Here is a 22,210-nt window from a genome sequence, read left to right as displayed (position 1 = left end):
CTGATGTAAACCCCGACCTCATCGCTGCGACGTAAGACTCCTCCCACCAACGTTACAAAATGCAACCTCAAAATTTAACAAAAAAGCCTTCAGAGTACGGATATTCGTGGTCCGGCATAGTATGTTTTTAATATTTTCTAATTTCTGAGGAGGGTGGATGGGTTGTTGCGGGATAGTTGGAGTGCAACTATTTAGTGCCAGGCAGGGTGTCACCCGATGCGGTATGCCCCCCCTCCCTGTCACTCTAACAACGCTACTGGTAATAAAGGGTTAAAAAAGAACTTTGGCTATTAACATGAGGGAAAACTTTTCTGCTTTAAAAAAATGCATATGTAAGTGGGTTTCCCGGGATTTGCTTACGTGTGATTTATTTATCGAGGTTGTGCGACTATTTGATAAATAGGTCACATGCAAGCAAAAGTAAGTTAAAAGAAAAATTGTCATATAAAAGCCATATGTTTGAAAAGAATGATAAATCTCCTTCATAGTTTACAATAGATATGGAATACTCTGTTTTCACATGTAAATGGACTTTATAAATGCAAAGTTAAACCCATGAGACAAAATTCTACGCATACATAAATACAGATACTTACTTCAGTACACACAAAACAGGGTGTAATGGACTGTCCTGTGTAAGCCAGGAAATAAAATTTCTTGTCCTTTCTGATGCCAGGGTGTCCAACTCTGGAAGTTGGGTCTGCAAAAGAAAACCTGGATGAATGAACTAAGTCATGTACAACAAGATGTAAAAAGCTGGGAATCAAATTGACAAAGGCATGAAATGAATGACTACTGTATTGTTCAAACTATAAGACACCTTGTATCCGCAGCAAAAAAAATAGCTAAAAAAAAAAAAAGTGTTTGTGTCTCATTAAAGTGTGTGTGGCAAAGTGGCATCAGTTTTCCTTTTTATTTGCAAGAAGAGAAATCTAAATACCGTATATACTCGAGTATAAGCAGAGTTTTTCAGCACGATTTTTCGTGCTGAAAACACCTCCCTCGGCTTATACTCGAGTGAACTCCCCCACCCGCAGTGGTCTTCAACCTGCGGACCTCCAGAGGTTTCAAAACTACAACTCCCAGCAAGCCCGGGCAGCCATCGGCTGTCCAGGCTTGCTGGGAGTTGTAGTTTTGAAACCTCCGGAGGTCCGCAGGTTGAAGACCACCGCGGCCTTCGACATCATCCAGCCCCCTCTCACCCCCCTTTAGTTCTGTACAGTACTCACCTCCGCTCGGCGCTGGTCCGGTCCTGCAGGACTGTCCGGTGAGGAGGTGGTCCGGTGGGATAGTGGTTCCGGGCTGCTATCTTCACCGGCGAGGCCTCTTCTAAGTGCTTCGGGCCCGGCCCCAGAATAGTCACGTTGCCTTGACAACGACGCAGAGGTACGTTCATTGCCAACGTACTTCTGCGTCATTGTCAAGGCAATGCCTCTATTCCGGGCCGGAAGCGCGGAGAAGAGGCCCCCCGGTGAAGATAGCAGCCCGGAACCACTATCCCACCGGACCACCTCCTCACCGGACAGTCCTGCAGGACCGGACCAGCGCCGAGCGGAGGTGAGTACTGTACAAAACTAAAAGGGGGGTGAGAGGGGGCTGGATGATGTTGAAGGCCGCAGTGGTCTTCAACCTGCAGACCTCCGGAGGTTTCAAAACTACAACTCCCAGCAAGCCCGGACAGCCGATGGCTGCCCGGGCTTGCTGGGAGTTGTAGTTTTGAAACCTCTGGAGGTCCGCAGGTTGAAGACCACTGAGGGCGGATGATGAGAAGAGGATGATGAAGGGGGGGGGTGTGGGATGATGACAAGGGGATGATGAAGGGGGGTGTGTGGGATGATGACAAGGGGATGATGAAGGGGGGTGTGTGGGATGCTTACAAGGGGATGATGAAGGGGGGTGTGTGGGATGCTTACAAGGGGATGATGAAGGGGGGTGGGGATGATGACAAGGGGATGATGAAGGGGGGTGGGGATGATGACAAGGGGATGATGAAGGGGGGATGTGTGGGATGATGACAAGGGGATGATGATGAGGGTCTGGATGATGACAGGCGGTGATGATGATGAGGATGTTAATGACGAGTCTGGATGATGACAGGGGGGGATGATGTATTTCCCACCCTAGGCTTATACTCTAGTCAATAACTTTTCCTGGGATTTTGGGTTGAAATTAGGGGTCTTGGCTTATACTCGGGTCGGCTTATACTCGAGTATATACGGTATCATGAACCTAGGGAGATGGACGTCACACACAATATTAACATCTCTAATGCCAAAGACCACTAGGAAAAGCTTTGCCTAGGGGGGGGACACACTATCTGTACAGCTGAATTAGCTGCACATGGGCCTGGGAAAGGGGTGGGGGGGCCAGCAGTGTGAAAGTAGGAATATTTATGGTCCCTTTGTTTAGTGAAGACATGACTATTGTGTTTGGTGGCAGTATTACACAATAAGAAGCACTTTAAGTGCTGGGTATTGACAGCGAGACTCATCCCACCCAGCTGTTGGTAAGTAAAAAAAAAAAAGAATAAGGGGAGAAGTCTGTGGCCTTCGTCTGTAAATGCGGCCATAAGCTAATGGCCGAACGTTAATTTGGATGCCAGCTATTCCTCTGGACTCGCCATACACATATGTATCATGTATACTTGTTTTAATTGTGCATTCTCATTGTCCAGAACACAAGCAGACACCACTGGTGCTGGCTAAGCTCCCTTTATCTTCCATAAAAGGGTTTTCTGGGAATCAAAAGGATGTAAGGGAAACCTTGCCCCTATAAGGTAACCAATGGCCAAATATTGTTGGCGTCTACTAGTAATGGCATATCATAAAAATTATCCCATCATTTGTAACAGTGGGATAATTCATTTAGGTGTTTTAAAGGGGTACTCCGGTGGAAAACTTTTTTTTTTTTTAATCAACTGAACAGATTAAACAGATTTGTAAATTACTTCCATTAAAAAAAAATCTTAATCCTTCCAGTACTTATTAGCTGCTGAATACTACAGAGGAAATTATTTTCTTTTTGGAACACAGTGCTCTCTGCTGACATCATGACCATAGTGCTCTCTACTAACATCTCTGTCCATTTTAGGAACTGTCCAGAGCAGCCTATGTTTGCTATGGGGATTTTCTCCTACTCTGGACAGTTCTTAAAATGGACAGAGATGTCAGCAGAGAGCACTGTACTCGTGATTCAGCAGAGAGCTCTGTGTTCCAGAAAGAAAAGAATTTCCTCTGTAGTATTCAGCAGCTAACAAGTACTGGAAGGATTAAGATAATTTTTTTATAGAAGTAATTTACAAATCTGTTTAATTTTCTGGTACCAGTTAATAAAAAAAAAAAAAAAATAAAAAAAATATTCCACCGGAGTACCCCTTTTAAGGAGTGTATTCCTGTTTTAGCCAGTGATTGGCTGAGCAGGCTGTCACTTGTGCTCGAATTAACTTGAAAATGTAGGTTTATTAAGAGAATAAGAAACAAAATCTGTGCTGTGTATTCATTTATACTTTACTACTAATGCATTGCATATTTTATGTATTGTACAAGCAATTGCATGGTAAAGTCCCCTGGAGGGACAAAAAAATATGTAATATTTAATAAAAAGTTTAAATCTAAAAATCCCAAAAACACAAGTCAAAAACATGTTTCTATTCATTACATAACATGTCACTTTTACTGTTCAATGAACACTGTAGGCTAAATTTACACATTTGGAAAAAAAATATATATTTTTATCAACAAAAATGTGCGCATAAAACAGGTTTGTAAATGTTTGTATGTGTTCACTTAACCTATAAATTAAACAAAAAACTATACCCCCTTCACTATTCCCCGCCAGGTTATAGGGGGTCTGAAATGAGGACTATGCAGCTTTCCAGCCTTTTCTGCTGTTTGACCAGCTCAAAGCTGGATTGGCATTGTATGGTCACGCCTGACAGACTTAATGGCTACAGTAAATCGACTTTCTTCCTATCCCGCCTCATGCTGAAATTAATGGCGTGTGCAGTCTGCAAGTGAATTCTACTAAGCATAAAGCACTATTTTACCTCTATATAAGAAACTTGGATTTACAAACAGAGCGTTACATTTCTAAGCGAAGATACATTACTAAGGTAATGTAACAAAACCAATTGTTTTAGGTTCTTACTTATTATTTTTATTTATTTATATAGCGCCTACAGATTCCGCAGCGCTTTCTGGCTGTATACAGAAAAAACTATTGGTCGGAAAAGGATTATTAATGTATTTCAACGTATAATTCTGCTTACCATTTTTTGCGGCACTGATGCATAGTTAGGGAATCCTAGCACATCTTTCAAAAAATTTGGGTCGCAATTCCTTCCAACCCAGATGTAAAGGGTCTAGAAAAAAAATCAAATTAAAGATTTATAGTTGCTTTAAAAATAAGATCAATCCATATCTAATGTTAATGCAACAGTACAAGGCATTACTGCTCAGAAATGTATACAGCATTTACATATTTTTATTGAGTGACAATGTATGTGTTTTTCATCATTTGGATTTCTCTATTGGTCTTGGCACATGAGGATACCAGCAAGTTTAAAGGAAAACTGTCCGCTTTCTCCCCCCACACTAACCAGCGGTACTGGCTGGTAGTGCGGGGGACGCTGATCAGTTTGATCCTTACCGTGCCCGGATCCGCCCCCAATCGGCCTTAATCTTCTATTATTGATATATTCAAATGAGGTGCTAACTGGCACTCTGACATCAGCGTTTCTGGCCGCAGCGCCACCCAGCTCATCAATATTCCTCCCCTCCCTTCGCCTCTCCCTCTTCTCCCCACTCTGTAATGAAGAGAGCGGGGAGGAATTTTGATGAGCTGGGCGGTGCTGCAGCCCGACACTGACGTCAGAGTGCCAGTTAGCACCTCATTTGAATATACAGAAAATAGAAGATTAAGGCCAAACTGTGCGGGGCGGATCAGAGCACGGTAAGGATTAAACTGATCAGCATCACCCGCACTACCAGCCAGTCCTGCTGATTAGAGCAGGGGGAGAAAGCTGACAGTTTTCCTTTAACAATTTTACTACCTGATGTTTCAGAGTAATCGCCATAGTTTACATGCACAAATAATAGAATAAAAATTGAGACTGAGAGGCATAAAGAGAGAGACACACTGAAGGCTTTTATATTATATTACCATGACCAGGCAGACTCACTCGTTTAATATTAGCCATTTATTATGTGGAACACTACAATACGGAACCTCTGGGATGCAGTCTAGGTAGACTAGCTTTACCTTGTGATAGATCAGGGGTCTCAAACTGGTGGCCCTTTAAGATGTTGCAAAACTTCAACTCTCAGCATTTCTGACAGCCATTAGCTGCACCAAATGGCTGTCTGGGCATGTCCAGGCATGCTGGGAGTTGAAGTTTTGCAACATCTGGAGGGCCACCAGTTTGAGACTCCTGTGATAGATGAACACCTAGGGGGTATTAATGATAATTTATCTTTCTCATCTTCTGTTACTTTAAAGGAAAATGGTCATCCTGTTCTCCCACACTAAACCCAATACACTGGGTTATAGTGGGGGTGAACAGGAGACTGATGAGGGGCTAAGGGATAAATACATACCTGCACTCCGGAGATTTGTCCCTCCGAAGATAGACATCCATCTTCAGTGAATTGCGCGCTGGAGGTGGGCCCACCGGCTCAATATATTTGTTGTGGGTCACGTGAGAGCTCAGTCGGCGCAGCACTCACATGACCCGTGACAATGAATATTCATATTGAGCCGGCGAGCCCGCCTCCAGCGCGTAATTCACTGAAGATGGATGTCGAATTTCGGACAGACAGATCTCCAGAGTGCAGGTATGTATTTAACCCATTAACCCCTCATCGGTCTCCTGTTCACCCACATTATAACCCAGTGTACTAGGATTGGTATGGGTGAACAGATGACCATTTTCCTTTAAGATTATATACTATTATTGAAGTATGGATAATAATATTAAGGGCCTGGTACCATCAAGTGCTTTTACGCATTGTTCTAGCAGATACCCCTGCCTTTGTGGCCACCTTGTCCTTAGGAGCCATAAACCAGTATTATTGACCTGGCTTTTTGGAACTGTGCCATCTTCTCCTGGTTAGGAGGACTTTCACTTATGTGATGTGGGATACTTTTAGTCTACCTGTTAGTCTCCTCCAGAGTGTACTTCTACTTACTGAAGTACCTGTGCTTTGTCATATTCCGTGAATTCGTATTATTCTTTGACTTTGTATGTTTATTCGTATTATTATTATTATTTGTATTATTCTTTGACTTTGTATGTTTATGAATCATAAAAAAAAAAGTTATATGCTAATACCTATATATTTTCTAAAATTAGACACCAGACACATTGTGAAAATACCTAGCACCAATTTACACTCCTGAACACCATCATGCAAAACTTGGCAGGTTTAGATAAGTTAGGCATTTAAGAAATAAAGAACATACTGAACCAGCGTCCATGAGAAAAGCACCTTCCCTCTCAAGCTTCTCAGCCGATAAGTGCTGAAGATTTGGCTGTGGTACAACCAAGTCATTTACCAAAATAGCGCCCTGTAAAATAAAACATGAAATACGATTATGCTTCCTTTTATTGACTGGAAGAATTAACAAGGTTATGTATCTATACAATGTTAAACCAAAACAAGTGTTCAAGAAAATAAATAAAATATATATATATTTTTTTTTTCTTGAACACTAGTTTTGGTATATAATGTCAAGTTCATCGAGGAGAAGAGCACTAGAGATGAGTGAACTTGCAGTAATTTGATTAATCACAAACTTCTCGGCTCGGCAGTTGCTGACTTTATCCTGCATAAATGAGTTTAGCTTTCAGGTGCTCTGGTGGACTGGAGACTCTTTCCTAGGAATGTATCCATCTTTTGCAGCCCACTGGAGCACCTGAAAGCTGAACTCATTTATGCAGGATAAGTCATCAACTGCCGAGCCGAGAAGTTTGTGACGAATTTACTGTAAGTTCGCTCATCTCTAGCAGTGATCATCCATCTATCCACAGACATTTACCCATGCACACAGACACAATATGGGTTGTGTATAGTAAAATGCTTCGTCAAACGCAAAAAGGAAAACCAAACATAACGACAAGAACACAAACCTCCCAGGCTGTAACACTGTACATAACATCCAATTAAGTCACTAAGTTTTCGTTTCAAAATAGAAAAATAAGGTAGAATTTGACTGGTTGCTATAGACGACACTTCATTTGCATTAGTTCATATATATTTCTCCCATGGACCTAAAGCAGGATCTCCATAAAGCACATAAACGGCCAGAATGACATCAGTAATTACACGGGAGACAATCAGTCTGCTCGGTGAAAGCATTATCGCATAGCCCAAAGCCTGTCCTCAAATTGCCTAATATTTCATGCAGATGCGTTCCTACCTCATCAGTAAGCCTGTCTATTCGGTAGAGGCTCGGGTGAATCATTTTCATCAGGTGAAGCAACGGCTGATACTTTATCTGGCACATTGCAAAAACGCGATCATCTAGACGGGTGCTGGTGCCAGTCCTGAAGGCTTTCTGTGGAGACGGAACAAATGAAATGATTCTTTTCAATTGCTATCAAGCACAATAACAATGTGTCACAGATCATTCAGGCAACCACAGCGATTGAATTCCATTATTTCTACTGATTTGCCAAATGGAACAACACAGTGGGAATTCTAGCAGAACAGTCTGAATGTCTGATTTAGATTCAGTGCAAAACAAAACACATTTCATGCTTAGCTCACAGACAAGTTCCTAGCAAATTGCTGCGTGTTAGAAGCATTTCATTTGGTTATCAATGGGTTCTACACAATGTGGATGGCTGATGGGGGCGGGAGGAAGGAGCAGTAACAGTTGATGTCGGCACTGCATTATGTGGCTCAGCTGATGCATTTGCACACAAAAAAGGGTAATGCTGTGGAGCATCTTTTCAGACTAAGAGCAGAATACAGTAGAGGAAATCCTGACAAAATATGAACAAATGTCATCCACAGGCTGCATATAATTTATGTGAAGAAACTAAACTGGGAATCCGTTAAAGATTTTCCCCATGGACAATCCAATCCTTATGTTACAGCTATTTTCTGTAGATTACCAGTAAAAATGTACAGGTTAAGAAAATTGTCTAAAAAAAAATCATTTACTCACCTTCTGACACTCCCATGGAAAGGTTTCCCTGGCCCCCCAATATTGCAAAAGCATGTGACAACCACAGCCAATCACAAGCTTCAGCAGTCATAGGTCAACAAGTCATCACTAGAGCCAAAAGGTTTGCCACGCCCCCATGACATAAATGACACCCCCCCTCATGCAAGTCAATGGGAAGGGGCGTGACAGGTTGTGATGTCATGAGTGGTGTGGCCGACTCCCACAGCGTAAAAACACCATTCGGAACATCTAGTGGAGTAACGTTTTAAGGGTGCAGAGTTCTTTAATGTGTGTGTTCCATGAGATCAGGCAATGTTTTTAGGTACAGAAAAGAAACTTTGGCTGCAAGACAACAAGCTTAAAGCGTACCCGTCAGATCCAACAAAAACATTTTTTTTTAAATATATCACTCAGTACCTAATCCTGACCATGTACATGGTGTCTAGCACCTTTATTATTTTTTGATTACACTTAATTTAGCTCACTAGTCTGAATTCCTCTCAAAGGAAGGGGGCGTGACCTCACTGTGCAGGTCTCCGCCCCCTCCCTCAGTATGCTGTCTGCTCACATCTCCCCTAGCATTAGCAAAACTACAACTCCCAGCTTGTCCTCACTGACAGTAGCGGGACACAAGCTGACAGCGGGAGGATTTTTCCTCCGGCTCTGAGCCCTGCGCTCACAGCTGTCAATCAATGAAGTGTGTCCATGACATAGGTGATGACGCATGGACACAGCAGGACTAGTATGTGTCCAAGCAGGCAGGGGAGGGGGGGGGGGGGGGCAGTTGTTTGACAGACTGGCTTTTTCAGAATGAAATACTGAAAATGTTCTAATGAAAGCAATTGCAAAACCTATTGGTTATACATGCTTTACAACTTATCAAAAGTTTTTGTATCTGACAGTGCCCATTTAAGAGAAAGCCTCCTCCTAATGCTGTCTGTAACAGAAGACCAGGAGCGCTAAGCTTTCTCCTTTCACTGTACTCCTGTCTGTGATAAGGTGGCCACTCTTGGAAAGTGATCTGTATAGAACAGTAAGTCCCAGCTTAATATTAGGCCTTGTGGCCAGAATGAACACTGCAAGATCTCAGGACTAAACAAAAATTTTTTATATGTTAAACAAACATGGATTTAATCAATCAATGTAATTTCTATTTATATGTTCCCTTTAAATCTACTGGGGGAAATTTCTCAAAACTTGTGTTGCGGAAAACAATATTAGGTGGCACAAACAGTCAATTGGGTTGATGCTTTTATTTTCTGTCAGCAATCTGGTAGACTGCTACGGACAAATACTCATTTTTTCCCTAAAAAAAAAAAAAATTTAATGTCTGTATTGTACTAGTATTCTAGTTCACCTTATTCTTCTGACTTGTATGGTGACCAGCTGTAGTGCGAAATCATATCCAGTTCCCTGTTTCCACTGTTCTTTTTCAGTCATAAGAGCAGATGAATGAAAATAACAGCAGGGCAGATCACTAACATGTTGGACACCAACACCACCAGACAGACCCTACAGGGGTCCGGTATTTTATTGCACAAAACCGTGCTGCAGGCTATATGGTCCAGTATTTTTGTCAGAATCTGCAAGGACACCAATGTGAACAAAGCCTAACAAAATACAAAATAAAGACTGGCTTGTTTGAATTCACTAACCTGCTTTAGAAGAGCCAAAATATACAGAGGGAAAAGCTTAAGAGAACTGGGTGCAATGAGAGTGGACTGCTGTAGATTTGAAAGTGTTGACTTGTAGGAGGACAGGGAGTCTACCACTGCGTTCACCAAGGCATCTCTAGCATCAGAAAGGCTGGACGTAATGGATCGGTCTACAGCTGCAAATATAAAAATATACAAACCAGATGAAGAAATGATAGGCCCTGGGCAAAGTAGGCAACTTTCACACAGGTGGATTTGATCAGTATCTGTAAGCAGACATACCAAACAAGCTACATATGTTTCCATTAGACTTTTTCCTTCTCAGGCTGGGTTCACACCACGTTTTTGCAATACAGTTCCCGTATATGTTTTCAAATTGAAAACCGTATGGAACTATATTGAAAACCGTATGCATTGACTCTCCATAGAAAACCGTATGACAAACGATGCATCAGGTTGTGTCCGTCCATTGTTATCCTGTACAGGTTTGTCAGTTTTTTTTCCCGTACCCAAAACTTTAGCCTACCACAGTGTTTGGTCCGGGTGAAAAACCGTATTGAAACGTATACTTTAACAAAGGAGTCAATAGGAACCGTACAGAACCGTATGTGCGTACGGTTCCATCTGGTTTTCACCATACGGTTTTTGACCTTGCAAAGTTTTTTTCTTGGAATTTCAATCAAACAAGTGAAACTTTATTCATAATGGATAACACTTTATTCATAAGGAATAAAAATGTATACTTTTTTTCTTTTAAAAATAGGATGCAACTGGACATCATTTTTCAAACCGTATATGGATTAAAATTTGTACACAAGTTTTGATATAGTTTAGTCCAGTTTTGAGGAATCCGTTTTTCATCAAAAACCTGATGCAGGAACTGTATTGCAAAAACGTGGTGTTAACACAGCCTAAGGCCAGGTTCCCATGGACGAAAATGTACGTAATGTCTGCCTGAAACACAGGCGGAGGACATTCAGCACATTAGCATGATCTGACGGGCATTAGGACCACTCAGAAATTCGCGCTCTCATAGACAGCAATGCATTTCAGAGGGGAAGTCTATTCTTTCTGCAGACACTGGAATTGGGATTTCCACACATTTTCTGGAGATTTGTCGGCTGGACATCCATGATGTGAATCTCCCTTTTCACCACATCCAGAGGTGATCTATTAGATTAAGAGCTGGTGACTGTGGAGGCCCTTGCTGTCCAGCGAACTCACTGTCATGTTCAAGAAACCAGTTTAAGATCATGTGGGCTTCATGACATGGTGCATTAAGGGGCCCAAAATATGCCAAGAAAACTATTACACCACCACTAGCCTAACCTGTTGATAGAAGGCAGGATGGATCTATGCTTTCATATTGTTCACTCCAAATTCTGACCCTGCCATCTGAATGTTGCAGCTGGAATTGTGGCTCATCAGATCAGGAAAGTTCTTTCATTGTCCAATTTTGTTGAGCCTGAGTGAATTGTAGCCTTAGTGTCCTATTCTTATTTGACAGGTCTGGTCTTCTGCTGCTGTAGTCCATATTATTAAAGGTTTGACGTGTTGTGCATTCTGCATACCTTGGTTGTAAAATGTGGTTATTTAAAGTTACCATTGCATGCCATATTGACCCAGTCATCAACAAGGCATTTTGTCCACATAACTGCCATTCACTTGATGATTTCTTTTTATCGGACCAGCATGAAAATCCTAGTAGAGAAGCAATTTCTGAAATACTCACAGCAGCCCGGTCTGGCACCAACAACCATGCCATGTTCAAAATTACTTAAATCCCAAAAACTTCCTCATTCTAATGCTCAGTATAAACTTCATCAAGCTGTCTTGACCATGTCTACATACCTAAATGTATTGAATTCCTCCCATGTGATTGGCTAATTAGCTATTTGTGTTAAACACCTCACCAACATTTTCCCCTTACAAAGCATATGAGAACAAGTTGTCTGTAATTGACTTGTAATGCCTGCTCAATGATTCTATTCGGTGATCAGCTGAGGAGGCTGATAGGCTGATGAAGGATCAGGAGAAAAAGAGGCTATTTCTATTCATACCAGCAGCCCTGCCTCCCCTGCTCCCTGCCTCGCCTGTACACAGCAGCCCTGAAAGTTGAGGTACACTTTAAGACTATAAATAAACTTTGCTTTTAGGATATTAAACAAAATGAAGAACTTACCCATATTTGCCAACAGGCAAGTAATAGCCTGAACATCTGCTCCTGCAAACACATCAGGTAATGAACTGACCACAGGCAGGCACAATGTGTGTACTCGTATCCTCCGCTGACCTGTTTGCAAATAATACATTAACTCTGCTGTAAAGATAAGGGCTATTTCTTTATGTTTTTACACAGCAGCTTAAAACATGTAGGAATAAAATAGAATGTTCTCTTTGCTTTAATGAAAGTAACAAGAAGCACATCAAATAGAAAAGGTAGGCAAACTAACAGAAAAAAAATGTCGGAAAGCGCAACCAATTCAATAAATTAATGACCTTGCTGTGATACCACGTAGTAGCCACCTTTGGACACCCGTCTGCAGATTCGTGCTGTCCTATCCACAGGCATCATAAAATATTGGCAGGCTCCATGGTATTAAGGAACAAAGGTTTACGCTAAAAGACTTCTCTCCTAAAGACGCTATAGTGAAAGACCTGCCAATCATACTTAGGCCTATTTCACACAAGTGCATTTTGTGGACCATAATGTGAACATGTAAGTTTTTAAAAAGCGCAGCATCAGCTACTATCATCTATTTTGCAGATGGTATATGCCCGTGAAAGGGATTAAAATATTTAAAAAAATCATATTTGATCTGTATTGAACCTCTATTTCATCAGTATTTTTATTTGTTCCTATGATCGGTTTTCACGATGTGATTTTAATTTCCTGTCTAGAAGATGCCTATGAATATTTACTGTACAAAAAAAAAAAAATTTAAAAATAAATAAAATATGGATGCAACACTGAAGGAATTTCACCTAGATTAAGAAAATAAGTCTGTATAATGAATACGCTTGTGTGAAATCTGCTTTATCAAGAGAGGAGACACCCAGCAGACTCTTATACCAAGAACTGGCTCTTTTTAAACTATGCATCAATATTTCATGCCGTCGATGAGGCAACGATTAAGTCAACATAGCTTCAACATTAAGCACAAATAGGAGCTGCACAGCGTTTCCCAACACTTCAACTATCATGGTGGAAACAGCTCTGGAATAAAAGTTACCCCCATCGACAAAATAAAAACAGGGGATTATAAATATTTGTGCCATAGGGAGGTGTACTGGATATTTCGCTACAATACATCAAACCCTGATGGGCAGAATGAGTCACTGGAAAGAGTTATTTGCGATGGGCATTGAGTCCATACTTATATAGCTATGGGATAATTTGCACAAGTTGGGATAATGTGAAACTGGGAAGTGGACTATGGTGGATTACATTATTTTTTTTTATTTTATTCTTTGGTTGATATTTCGTTATTGGAATATATTTTGAATAGTACTTTGGTTGATATTGTGTTATGAGAATACACTTTGAATAGTATTTATATAGGAATTGTACTGGTGGTAATTTTAATATTACCGTATATAAATCCATATATTACCACATACTGTTTATTTTATTGTATATTTTAGAGTTGACTTAAATTGTTAATAGTTGAGTCATTATGGAACTTTATGTATATTTTCCCCGACTTGAACTGGTGGAGGCCGCTGGTGTATATAAGCATTCATGTCAGGAGGTCTCCTATAGAGCAAGCTCCCAAGATCCAGAGGGGGGGCACATGGTGCGCTCCATACGAGTGGAAGGGCGCATTGGATGACTGGCGAGTGGAGTGCATTGTGCGTTCCACGGTGCCGGAAGGTGTGCAGGACCGCAGTGGGGCACACCGTGTGTTCCAGTGGGCCGAAAGTACGGAAGGTGACGTGGGGCGTGACGTGCGTCGCATTGTGAAGCTCGCTGGGCGCCATTACTGATGAACAAAACGATACCGGCAACAATGATAGGTTAGAGTGGAGCACAATGGGCGCTAAAAGGAACCGGAAGGATACATACCTCAATGACGCCAGTGGCGCCCACCGGAAGGAGACAGGGGAACTGAACCATGAGTGTAATTGATGTCATATCTAAGTATGTGTATATATAAAAGTGACCAGATACAGTTGTGATGTATGGCCTGAGGGGGGGGGGGTGTATGTGCTAATCCCCCCGAAACGCTTTGCACTTGGATTTTATGGTTTTTATCAGTATTTTAATAATAAACCGTTCCCAACCACGGACGCCTTCAGTACCAATATACATTGATAAGCTGTGAATCCTGCCAGATCACAGACCCAAGGAACCTGAGACAAGCAGATGTAGAGGGGGGTACCAATATATTATGCTTTGGTCCCCCCACCGAGGAGTGAGTTAACATCCCTGTCTGTCCAATATTCTGTTTTAGTATATTCCCCTTTCTGAGTGCAAGTTCTTTGTTTTTATGTTTTGTATTTCATGCTGTCGATGGTGAGGGCAACATGAATTTGCTGACAGTTTTTTTTTTTTTATGAAAATACATACAAAATTCAGTGCAGATCTTTAGATTATATTTAGAGATGAGCGAAGTTACAGTGATTCGATTTGTCACGAACTTCTCGGCTCGGCAGTTGCTGACTTCAGCCTGCATAAATTAGTTCTGCTTTCAGGTGCTCCGGTGGGCTGAAAAAGTCCTCTCCTAGGACTCTATCCACCCTTTCCAGCCCACCGCTGCACCTGAAAGCTGAACTCATTTATGCAGACTAAAGTCAGCAACTGCCGAGCTGAGACGTCCGTGACAAATCAAATCACTGTAAATTCGCTCATCTCTAATTATATTATTTTTCTTTATAGTGGTCAAGTGACTGGAGGCAGAATTTATTTATTTTTTACTTAATTTTGCACAAGTCAGGAATTTAAAGGGGTACTCTGCCGCTAGGCATCTTATCCCCTATTCACAGGATAGGGGATAAGATGTCTGATCGCTGGGGTCCTGCCGCATGATAGGGGATTGTAAAAAAAAAAAAAAAAATAATCAATCATTAACCTCTAAAGAGGAATATACAGTCACTAAACTTTGGATCTTAGAACTGAATTGTGATAAAAGGTGGACATTCTTTTTATTACTACGCCTCATGTCATATAGATTGATCAGGCATAAACATTTTGATATATGTATAATATATATTGTTCATGTTTGGACACATGAAAAGGTATTCATTTATTCCCTCTTTGTACTAAGGCACCTTTTACACTGCCATTGTGCCCCATCGGAAAACGACCGTAAGGTTTTTTTATGCCTTTAACTTAGGTTATCCGGACGGGGCACAACGTGGGCCAACAGATCCCATTTACTATTATGGGGTCCATCAGGTGCTGTTTTTTATTAAATTTTTTTTAACGGGAGTATTTGGAGAAAAAGACCTTGCATGATGTATTTTGTTTCCCTGGCGGGAGTTGCACTGCAGTGTTAAAGAAGCCTTACTATGCTGCAAAAAAAGCATTTTGATTGTTTTTTTTTCCATAAAATTCTAAATGTTTCTTCCTTTTGCTTTACAGCCTCTGCAGCTTTAAGTACAAGCTGTATTTTTTCTCAACAAGTGTATAAAACCTATTTAATTTTTCCCCTCTCTAGCCTGTGTGAGCTGTCCTCCAAGGATTCTCTCTTCCCTGTTCACTTCAACGGCTGCAATCCGCCAGCATACTGTGTGTACTGGCACTTATCGATGCCAAGCTTCATTGTTTGCCACATGTCGCCACTGGCCCTGTGTTTTATCATCTTCACAGTGCCACTGCACACTCCTCTTACGTTTCTTTCTCCAATTCATGCCAGGCACCACCTATATAAAGGTTTCTCCACCCATCCCCTATTGCTAGAAGTCATTGCAGAGAAAAGGTCTGATGTGCCAGTTGGTGAGTGGTGCGCAATGCCACCCGGTTCCCCGGCTTATAACTCACAATCACAGTGTGTCTCAGGAGTGACCAGGTGCAATCAGCAACTTTTGAAATGTCTGAGCAATATGTCAAAAGTTGGTTTAAATGACAGCAATGCTTGAATAGACCGCCCCGGACCTAACAGCAGATATCGCTCACCTTAACCTTGTGTTGCCATGAATTTTCCCTGATCCGGGTCTTTGCTGTCAAGTGGTAGCTTTTAAAAAAAATACCTCCCTCCTAGGTGATCGTGTGCACCAGTGATCATAGCACTGAAATGTGTGGGGGTTGGGTACCAACTACAATCACCCAGTGTGAAATAGCACATGGAAAAATTTGCAGTAGAAATAAATACTTGCTACAGTGCACACAATTGATGAATAAAATACCTTTGCTAGAGGTGTAGAGGAGAGCCACTTGACAGCATGCCAAAGAGGTGTCTGTCAGACTTTCTTCTAAAGACATCTGCACTGCAAATCCAGCATCCTCATTGATATTGGCAAGTGATAACAAGTCAGTTGACCGGACAAAAAAATTCCCATGAAAAGTATGTATGGAGAGACCTGAAATAAAATAATTATATGTATGTAAAGCAAAAACTAAAAAATTGAAGGCAAATATTACACAAGTGCCCAAACTACTAAACAGGACACATATAAAATTAACATTTATGCCTAAAATACTTTAAAAGTTTTGAGTGAATGAGAATTTCCTGTGTTTAAAGCTAAAAAAGTGCTGCTCAGTTTCATGTAGCGACAAAATAGCAATTTGTTGAATTGTAGCTAAAGAAACACAAAAACTAGTCCTTGAACACAAGTTGCATCTGTAAAATCAATAGGTGTGCTAAAATTGTATGGAGTGCTCGTTTGTCCCTCATGTTCAGCTTTGACTTTCAAACACAGCTACTTTTGTCTGCAGATGCTTTGCCAGTTTTTTCATACTGAGAGATGATCAAGGAAACAATAGACCTTGACACACAAAGCAACTTGGGTCACAGATGCCCCTACCAGGCACAAACCAACTATTATTCTGCTTTGGAACTAAAGTCTGACATATCAGATCGATAAAAACAGACAAAGTGTTTATCAACAGTGAAATATTACCAAGAAAAAGGGAGAGGGTTACTGGTGATGGCAGGTGTGTCAGGAAGGGTCTCCTTGACTATGTAAGAATTAGGGAGAATTAGGGGTGTTCATTTACACCATGGAATAAGGGCAAGAGAGCATTCTACCAATTTGAATGCCATCCAGTGACTATAAATATTTTATAAATTAATTGTGCAGGTTGTTACTCTTACTAGGCATCTTTAGTGATGTTCATGACTAATGTGTCACCAAGCTTGATAACAATGGCTACTGTGGATAGAGATGAAGACTGTTTACACATTATGTAAAGGTACTCCCTATAAATTACTTAGATTAGTATTGCTCTATGAAAATTCACATGGACTGTGGTTTATATATGAACGAACAGCAAGACTACTGGGACAGAGATCATAGTATAAAATAGGCATTCGGCAAGGGTGTCTGCATTAGACAAGTAATGCTAACACAGACACTTTAAAACTACAACAGCATGAGGCTAGGGGTGCACTGCAAAGCACTGCGACTTTTTGAAGCACTACAGATTGATTTTAACTATTAAGTCACAGCTGCAAGTCCATACGATTGCATACAACTCAATGTGTTGCTGTAGTTGCAGCTGCAAGTCTATATTTTACATTGTATTCTACATGGCAGTGTAGCCCAGGCCTAATTACTGTGGCACATAACCTGGACAAAGAACAGCAAAGGCTTATTTGACAAATCAGAGATACCTTTTGTACAGCGGATTCTCATTACTGCTTCAAAACCAATCTTTCTAGTAAGATAGTGGTCCAGATCTTGCTTTAATTTATCAGCTTGAGCTGGATTGTGCTTATGATGAAATGACGGATAGTAATATACGCATCCAGCAGAGTACTTTGACACACAAGCTAAAAAAAAAATAATAATAATAAAAAAAGAATTATGATCAAATAGGAATGATAAATACCATAATATTCTTTATGTATATTTTTTGGAAAGACTTAGAAAATAGTTAGAATATCTTGCCAGCTTATTTACAGGTCATACCCAAAATATTTTTACTACATAAGATGAGAAAACACTACAAAAGGATGAGATCTGAATGCAGATTAGTAAAATAGTGGATAAGATAATAAAAAAAATAAAATAAAAAATAAAAACTGAATAAGAGAGGTTATCATAAGATTGAGACATATCCCCTATCCGCTGGATTAGCTGAAAATCTGATTTTGAAATATTTGATCAGTGGGGGACTGACTGCACAAAATATTTACTCACTGTGGGGCTTCTGAACATAGTTGAGCAACGTACCCCCATAGCTAGTAAATGGAGCAGTGCGCATGCTTAAAGGGGTACTCTGCTGCTCAGCGTATGGATCAAACTGTTACGAACGCTGGAGTCAGCAGCTCATGATGTCATAGCCCTGCCCCTCGTGACGTCACACCCCGCCCCTCAAAGCCAGTCTATCAGAGGGGGCGTGACGGCTATCATGCGCCTTCCCATAGATTTGCATTGAGGGAGCGGGGTGTGACGTCACGAGGGGCGGGGCTATGATGTCACAAGCTCCCGGTGAGCTTGTTCCAAATGCTGAGCAGCGGAGTACCCCTTTAACTGCGCTACATTCATAAAGGTAACAAGAGACCCCTGTTCTCATGATCTGTGGGGGTCCCAACGGATCAGGTACTTATCTATCCTGTGGATAGGTGATAACTCCTTTAAATATTCCAGGGAAACAACCGCACACAAAAAAAATTCTATATTTTATAGCTACATTTTAGTTAAAACCCTTCAAGAAAACAATACAGAATCCTGTACATTTTCTAATATCCACTATAAAAGGTGTAAAGCCCTCACATTACATAATGCATCTTAAAAAGGGATTATCCATAAAAGGTAAGGAGGAAAAACCTAAAGTTTTCCTGGTTTGTATGGGGTTAATATCACTTTAAGAACAGAAGACCTTGTAAATATTGGATGATTTTATATGTTTGTAAAAGAGAGTTTTGACATACCAAGTGATGCCAGATCAGAATATTGAGAACTTAAAAGAAACAAATCCACAGCAGTTTGTTGTCCAGAGCAATCCAAAGCCAACTTCTTGTAGAAATCAGTGGCAGGGCCTAAGTGCTGAACCCCCTGAGGAAACATACAGCAATATATAAAACATTAAGTACACTCTCCCTAAATAAGATACAATGACATAATACATTATCAATAATTAGTATTGGACACAATACCTTTAAGCTGGATCTTTGGTTTGGGTCTTCTCTAGACTGTAAAAGTCCAGCTCCTAAAGATGGCAGCTGAGCCTGAAACACCGATATTCTTCCTCCAGTTGGAGAAATTAATTTAAAGGCTCCTTGTAGAGCTGGGCCAAGAGCACTATGAGTTTCCCTTGTGCTGGTAAACATCCCAGGTAAAGCACTCAACAGATCTTTGATAAGCTAGATAGAAAAATATTAAAAGGAATAAATATATATAAAAATATTACAACAAAAGTGGACATATTGCGCTAAATTATCCATCCATGCACTGTGGAGTTATAACTTATCAGGGTACATTCACACAGATATTTCAGCTATTGCCCCAATCATCTGAATAGTAAAATCTGCAGGTGCAGAAGCCCAAGGGCTCCCAACAAATTTTTCTGGACCCCACTAATCGTATTAGACCTGGCCACTGGGCAATAATATATCATGTGTCAAAGCCAAAGGCTAGATGTACACAGACCAAGAGATTGCTGGTATTGCTGAGAATTGTAACTTTCCCTTCAGGTAAAATCCGCAATGCAAACACGTGCTAAAAACATGCCTGCTGGACAATATAAACAAAAGATTAGGTTAAAGGGGTATTCCAGGGGAAAAAAAATTGTATTTATCAACTGGCTCCAGAAAGTTAAACAGATTTGTAAATTAATTCTATTAAAAAATCTTAATCCTTTCAGCACTTATGAGCTTATGAATTTGAGTTGTTCTTTTCTGTCTAAGTGCTCTCTGATGACACGTGTCTCGGGAACTGCCCAGTTTAGAAGCAAATCCCCATAGCAAACCTCTTCTACTCTGTGCAGTTCCCGAGACAAGCAGAGATGTCAGCAGAGAGCACTGTTGTCAGATAGAAAACAACAACTCAAAGTAATTTACAAATCTGTTTAACTTTCTGGAGCCAGTTGATATATAAAAAAGTTTTTCTCCTGGATAACCCCTTTAAACCATATTCACCTTGCTACTATATTCCACTGCAGACTGTCCACCCACAAAACCAGATGGAGAATCTGCAGCAATCCCAACCCATAGGACTATACCCTAAGGTCATGTTCACATGGCATAATTTGTGCGGAATGTCCACACGGAAAACACATTGCGCATATCTGAAAAATCCGGAGGGTGCTGAGATTGCTTGGAAATGCGCCGTCTCATAGATGGCAATGCAGTTCCGAACAAAATCCGCAAAAAGAATAGAAATGGCTATTATTTTTACAGACACCAAATCCGGGATTTCCGTGTTAGAAATAAGGTTCTGCCACAAAAATTACACAGTGTGAACAGTGCAGCAGAATCTCATTGAAATGAACGGGACTCTGCTGCAGTGGAATTCTGTGTGGAAAATTCCTGTGGAATTCCGAGTGGACATTCCACTGTGTAAACATAACCTAAGGCTTTATGCACACTGGGGAAGATTTATTAAAACGTTGTGCAGTGGAACAGTCACCCATAGCAACCAAATAGAATTCACATTTCATTTTTCACAGGCTTTTTTTGGAAGCTGGAATCGGATTTGTTGCTATGGGCAATTGCTCCACTTTCTCTGCACAAGGTTTGATAGATCTACCCCACTTTGTTTTTAGGTCACATTCCAAGGCTCAAAAATAAATAAGTAAATAAAGAAGTCAGAAATTTTCAGATGTTTCTGATTTTGTGAAAAGCTAGAGCTGGAATGGGATGTATTTTGAGGCGTTTATGGACCAAAATACATGAGAAATTATTGTGCCAAAATACAGATCAGGCATGTCAAAAGCTGGTGATCGCACCAGGTCTCAGGAGTCTCACTCAGCTGTTTTTTTTTATTTTTTATCATTTAAATATCATTTGAAGTGTTACAGTCACTAAAAAGGACTATTGACAGGTCGATCAGGCATGTAAATAGTTGTCTATTGAGTCGTGTCTTACTCCTGACACCTGCTGTGGTCGTAAGTTATTAGAAAGGAATGCAGAGAAATTTACAAATCTCATGGGTGGCCAAGGAGCAAAATGCCACAGCAGGTCTCAAGAGTAAGGGTGCATTCACACCACGTTTTTGCAATACAGTTCCCGTATACGTTTTCTATGTGAAAACCGTATGGAACCGTATTGAAAACCGTATGCATTGACTCTCCATTGAAAACCGTATGCCAAAAGATGCATCAGGTTGTCTCAGTTTTGCATCCTGTAGGGTTTTGTCAGGTTTTTTTCCCGTACCCAAAACCGAAGTCTACCACGGTTTTTGGTCCGGGGGAAAAACTATTAAACCATACATTTTTTTTTTTTTTTTTAACATGGGAGTCAAGGGGAACAGTACAGAACTGTATGTGCGTACTGTTCCATCCGGTTTTCACCATCCGGTTTTTGACTTTGCAGTTTTTTTTGTGGAATTTCAATCAAACAAGTGAAACTTTATTAAAAATGGAGTGTAAAGTTAAAAACGTATATTTTTTTTCTTAAAAAACAGATGCAACCGGACATCATTTTTCAAACCGTATAAGGTTTTGAGGAACCGGTTTCTCATCGAAAACCTGATACGGGAACTGCATTGCAAAAACGTGGTGTGAATGCACCCTAAGACAAGGCTCAATAAACAACTTTTGACATGCCTAATCAACCTGTCAATAGTCTTTTTTAATGACAGTAACACTAAGTTATATCTGAATGATTAAACAAAAAAAATGGCACCAACCTCTCCCGGAAGCAGAGCTGACCAGGCAGAGGGCTGGATTCTCTACCTATTATTAAGCAGATATATAGTAGGATGCTTCATGCTAGTCAGCTGCCTTCCAGAACACCCCCACAAAAAACAAACACACATTGAGTGGAAGGAACCCTCACCTCCTTGCTTTCATGAAGATTTACAAGTAAGCCATCAGGAGTAGGTAAGAATATTTCTGAAAAAGAAAAAGCAACACAGGCCTATAAGCTACAACAAATCATTACTTACATCTAAAATAAGCAGAAAAATACCCCAAAGTATAAAAAAAATTAAAAGTTTTCATTGTTTTCCCTCCTATATCTCTACAAAATATATACTATTTCCAGTTGGGTGATATTCACTAGCTTCCTTTTTGTCTTTATCATCAGTGCAGCTGAAACAAATGCGATCCTTTCCTTCTA

At 40.6% G+C, this 22,210-nt stretch overlaps 1 protein-coding gene across 2 annotated transcripts in view; it reads right to left on the bottom strand.

Annotated features, from left to right (window-relative positions):
- Positions 1-22,210, bottom strand: part of SEC24B (SEC24 homolog B, COPII coat complex component) — an 88,842-nt gene that overhangs the window by 2,237 nt on the left and 64,395 nt on the right. For both annotated transcript variants that reach the window (XM_056564501.1, XM_056564510.1), the window contains 11 exons: positions 21,929-21,984; positions 19,088-19,294; positions 18,863-18,986; positions 17,600-17,758; positions 16,173-16,346; positions 12,007-12,117; positions 9,825-10,000; positions 7,417-7,554; positions 6,460-6,564; positions 4,268-4,360; positions 597-700 (listed from right to left, as the gene is read on the bottom strand). In XM_056564501.1, the coding sequence (XP_056420476.1) occupies positions 597-700; positions 4,268-4,360; positions 6,460-6,564; positions 7,417-7,554; positions 9,825-10,000; positions 12,007-12,117; positions 16,173-16,346; positions 17,600-17,758; positions 18,863-18,986; positions 19,088-19,294; positions 21,929-21,984 (1,447 nt within the window). The remainder of the gene's footprint in view (positions 1-596; positions 701-4,267; positions 4,361-6,459; positions 6,565-7,416; positions 7,555-9,824; positions 10,001-12,006; positions 12,118-16,172; positions 16,347-17,599; positions 17,759-18,862; positions 18,987-19,087; positions 19,295-21,928; positions 21,985-22,210) is intronic.

This window comes from Hyla sarda, chromosome 1, assembly GCF_029499605.1.
Source record: "Hyla sarda isolate aHylSar1 chromosome 1, aHylSar1.hap1, whole genome shotgun sequence".
Classification (NCBI taxonomy): domain Eukaryota; kingdom Metazoa; phylum Chordata; class Amphibia; order Anura; family Hylidae; genus Hyla; species Hyla sarda.
The sequence above is the reverse complement of the archived record's forward strand: the minus strand, read 5'-3'. Positions and strand labels throughout refer to the sequence as shown.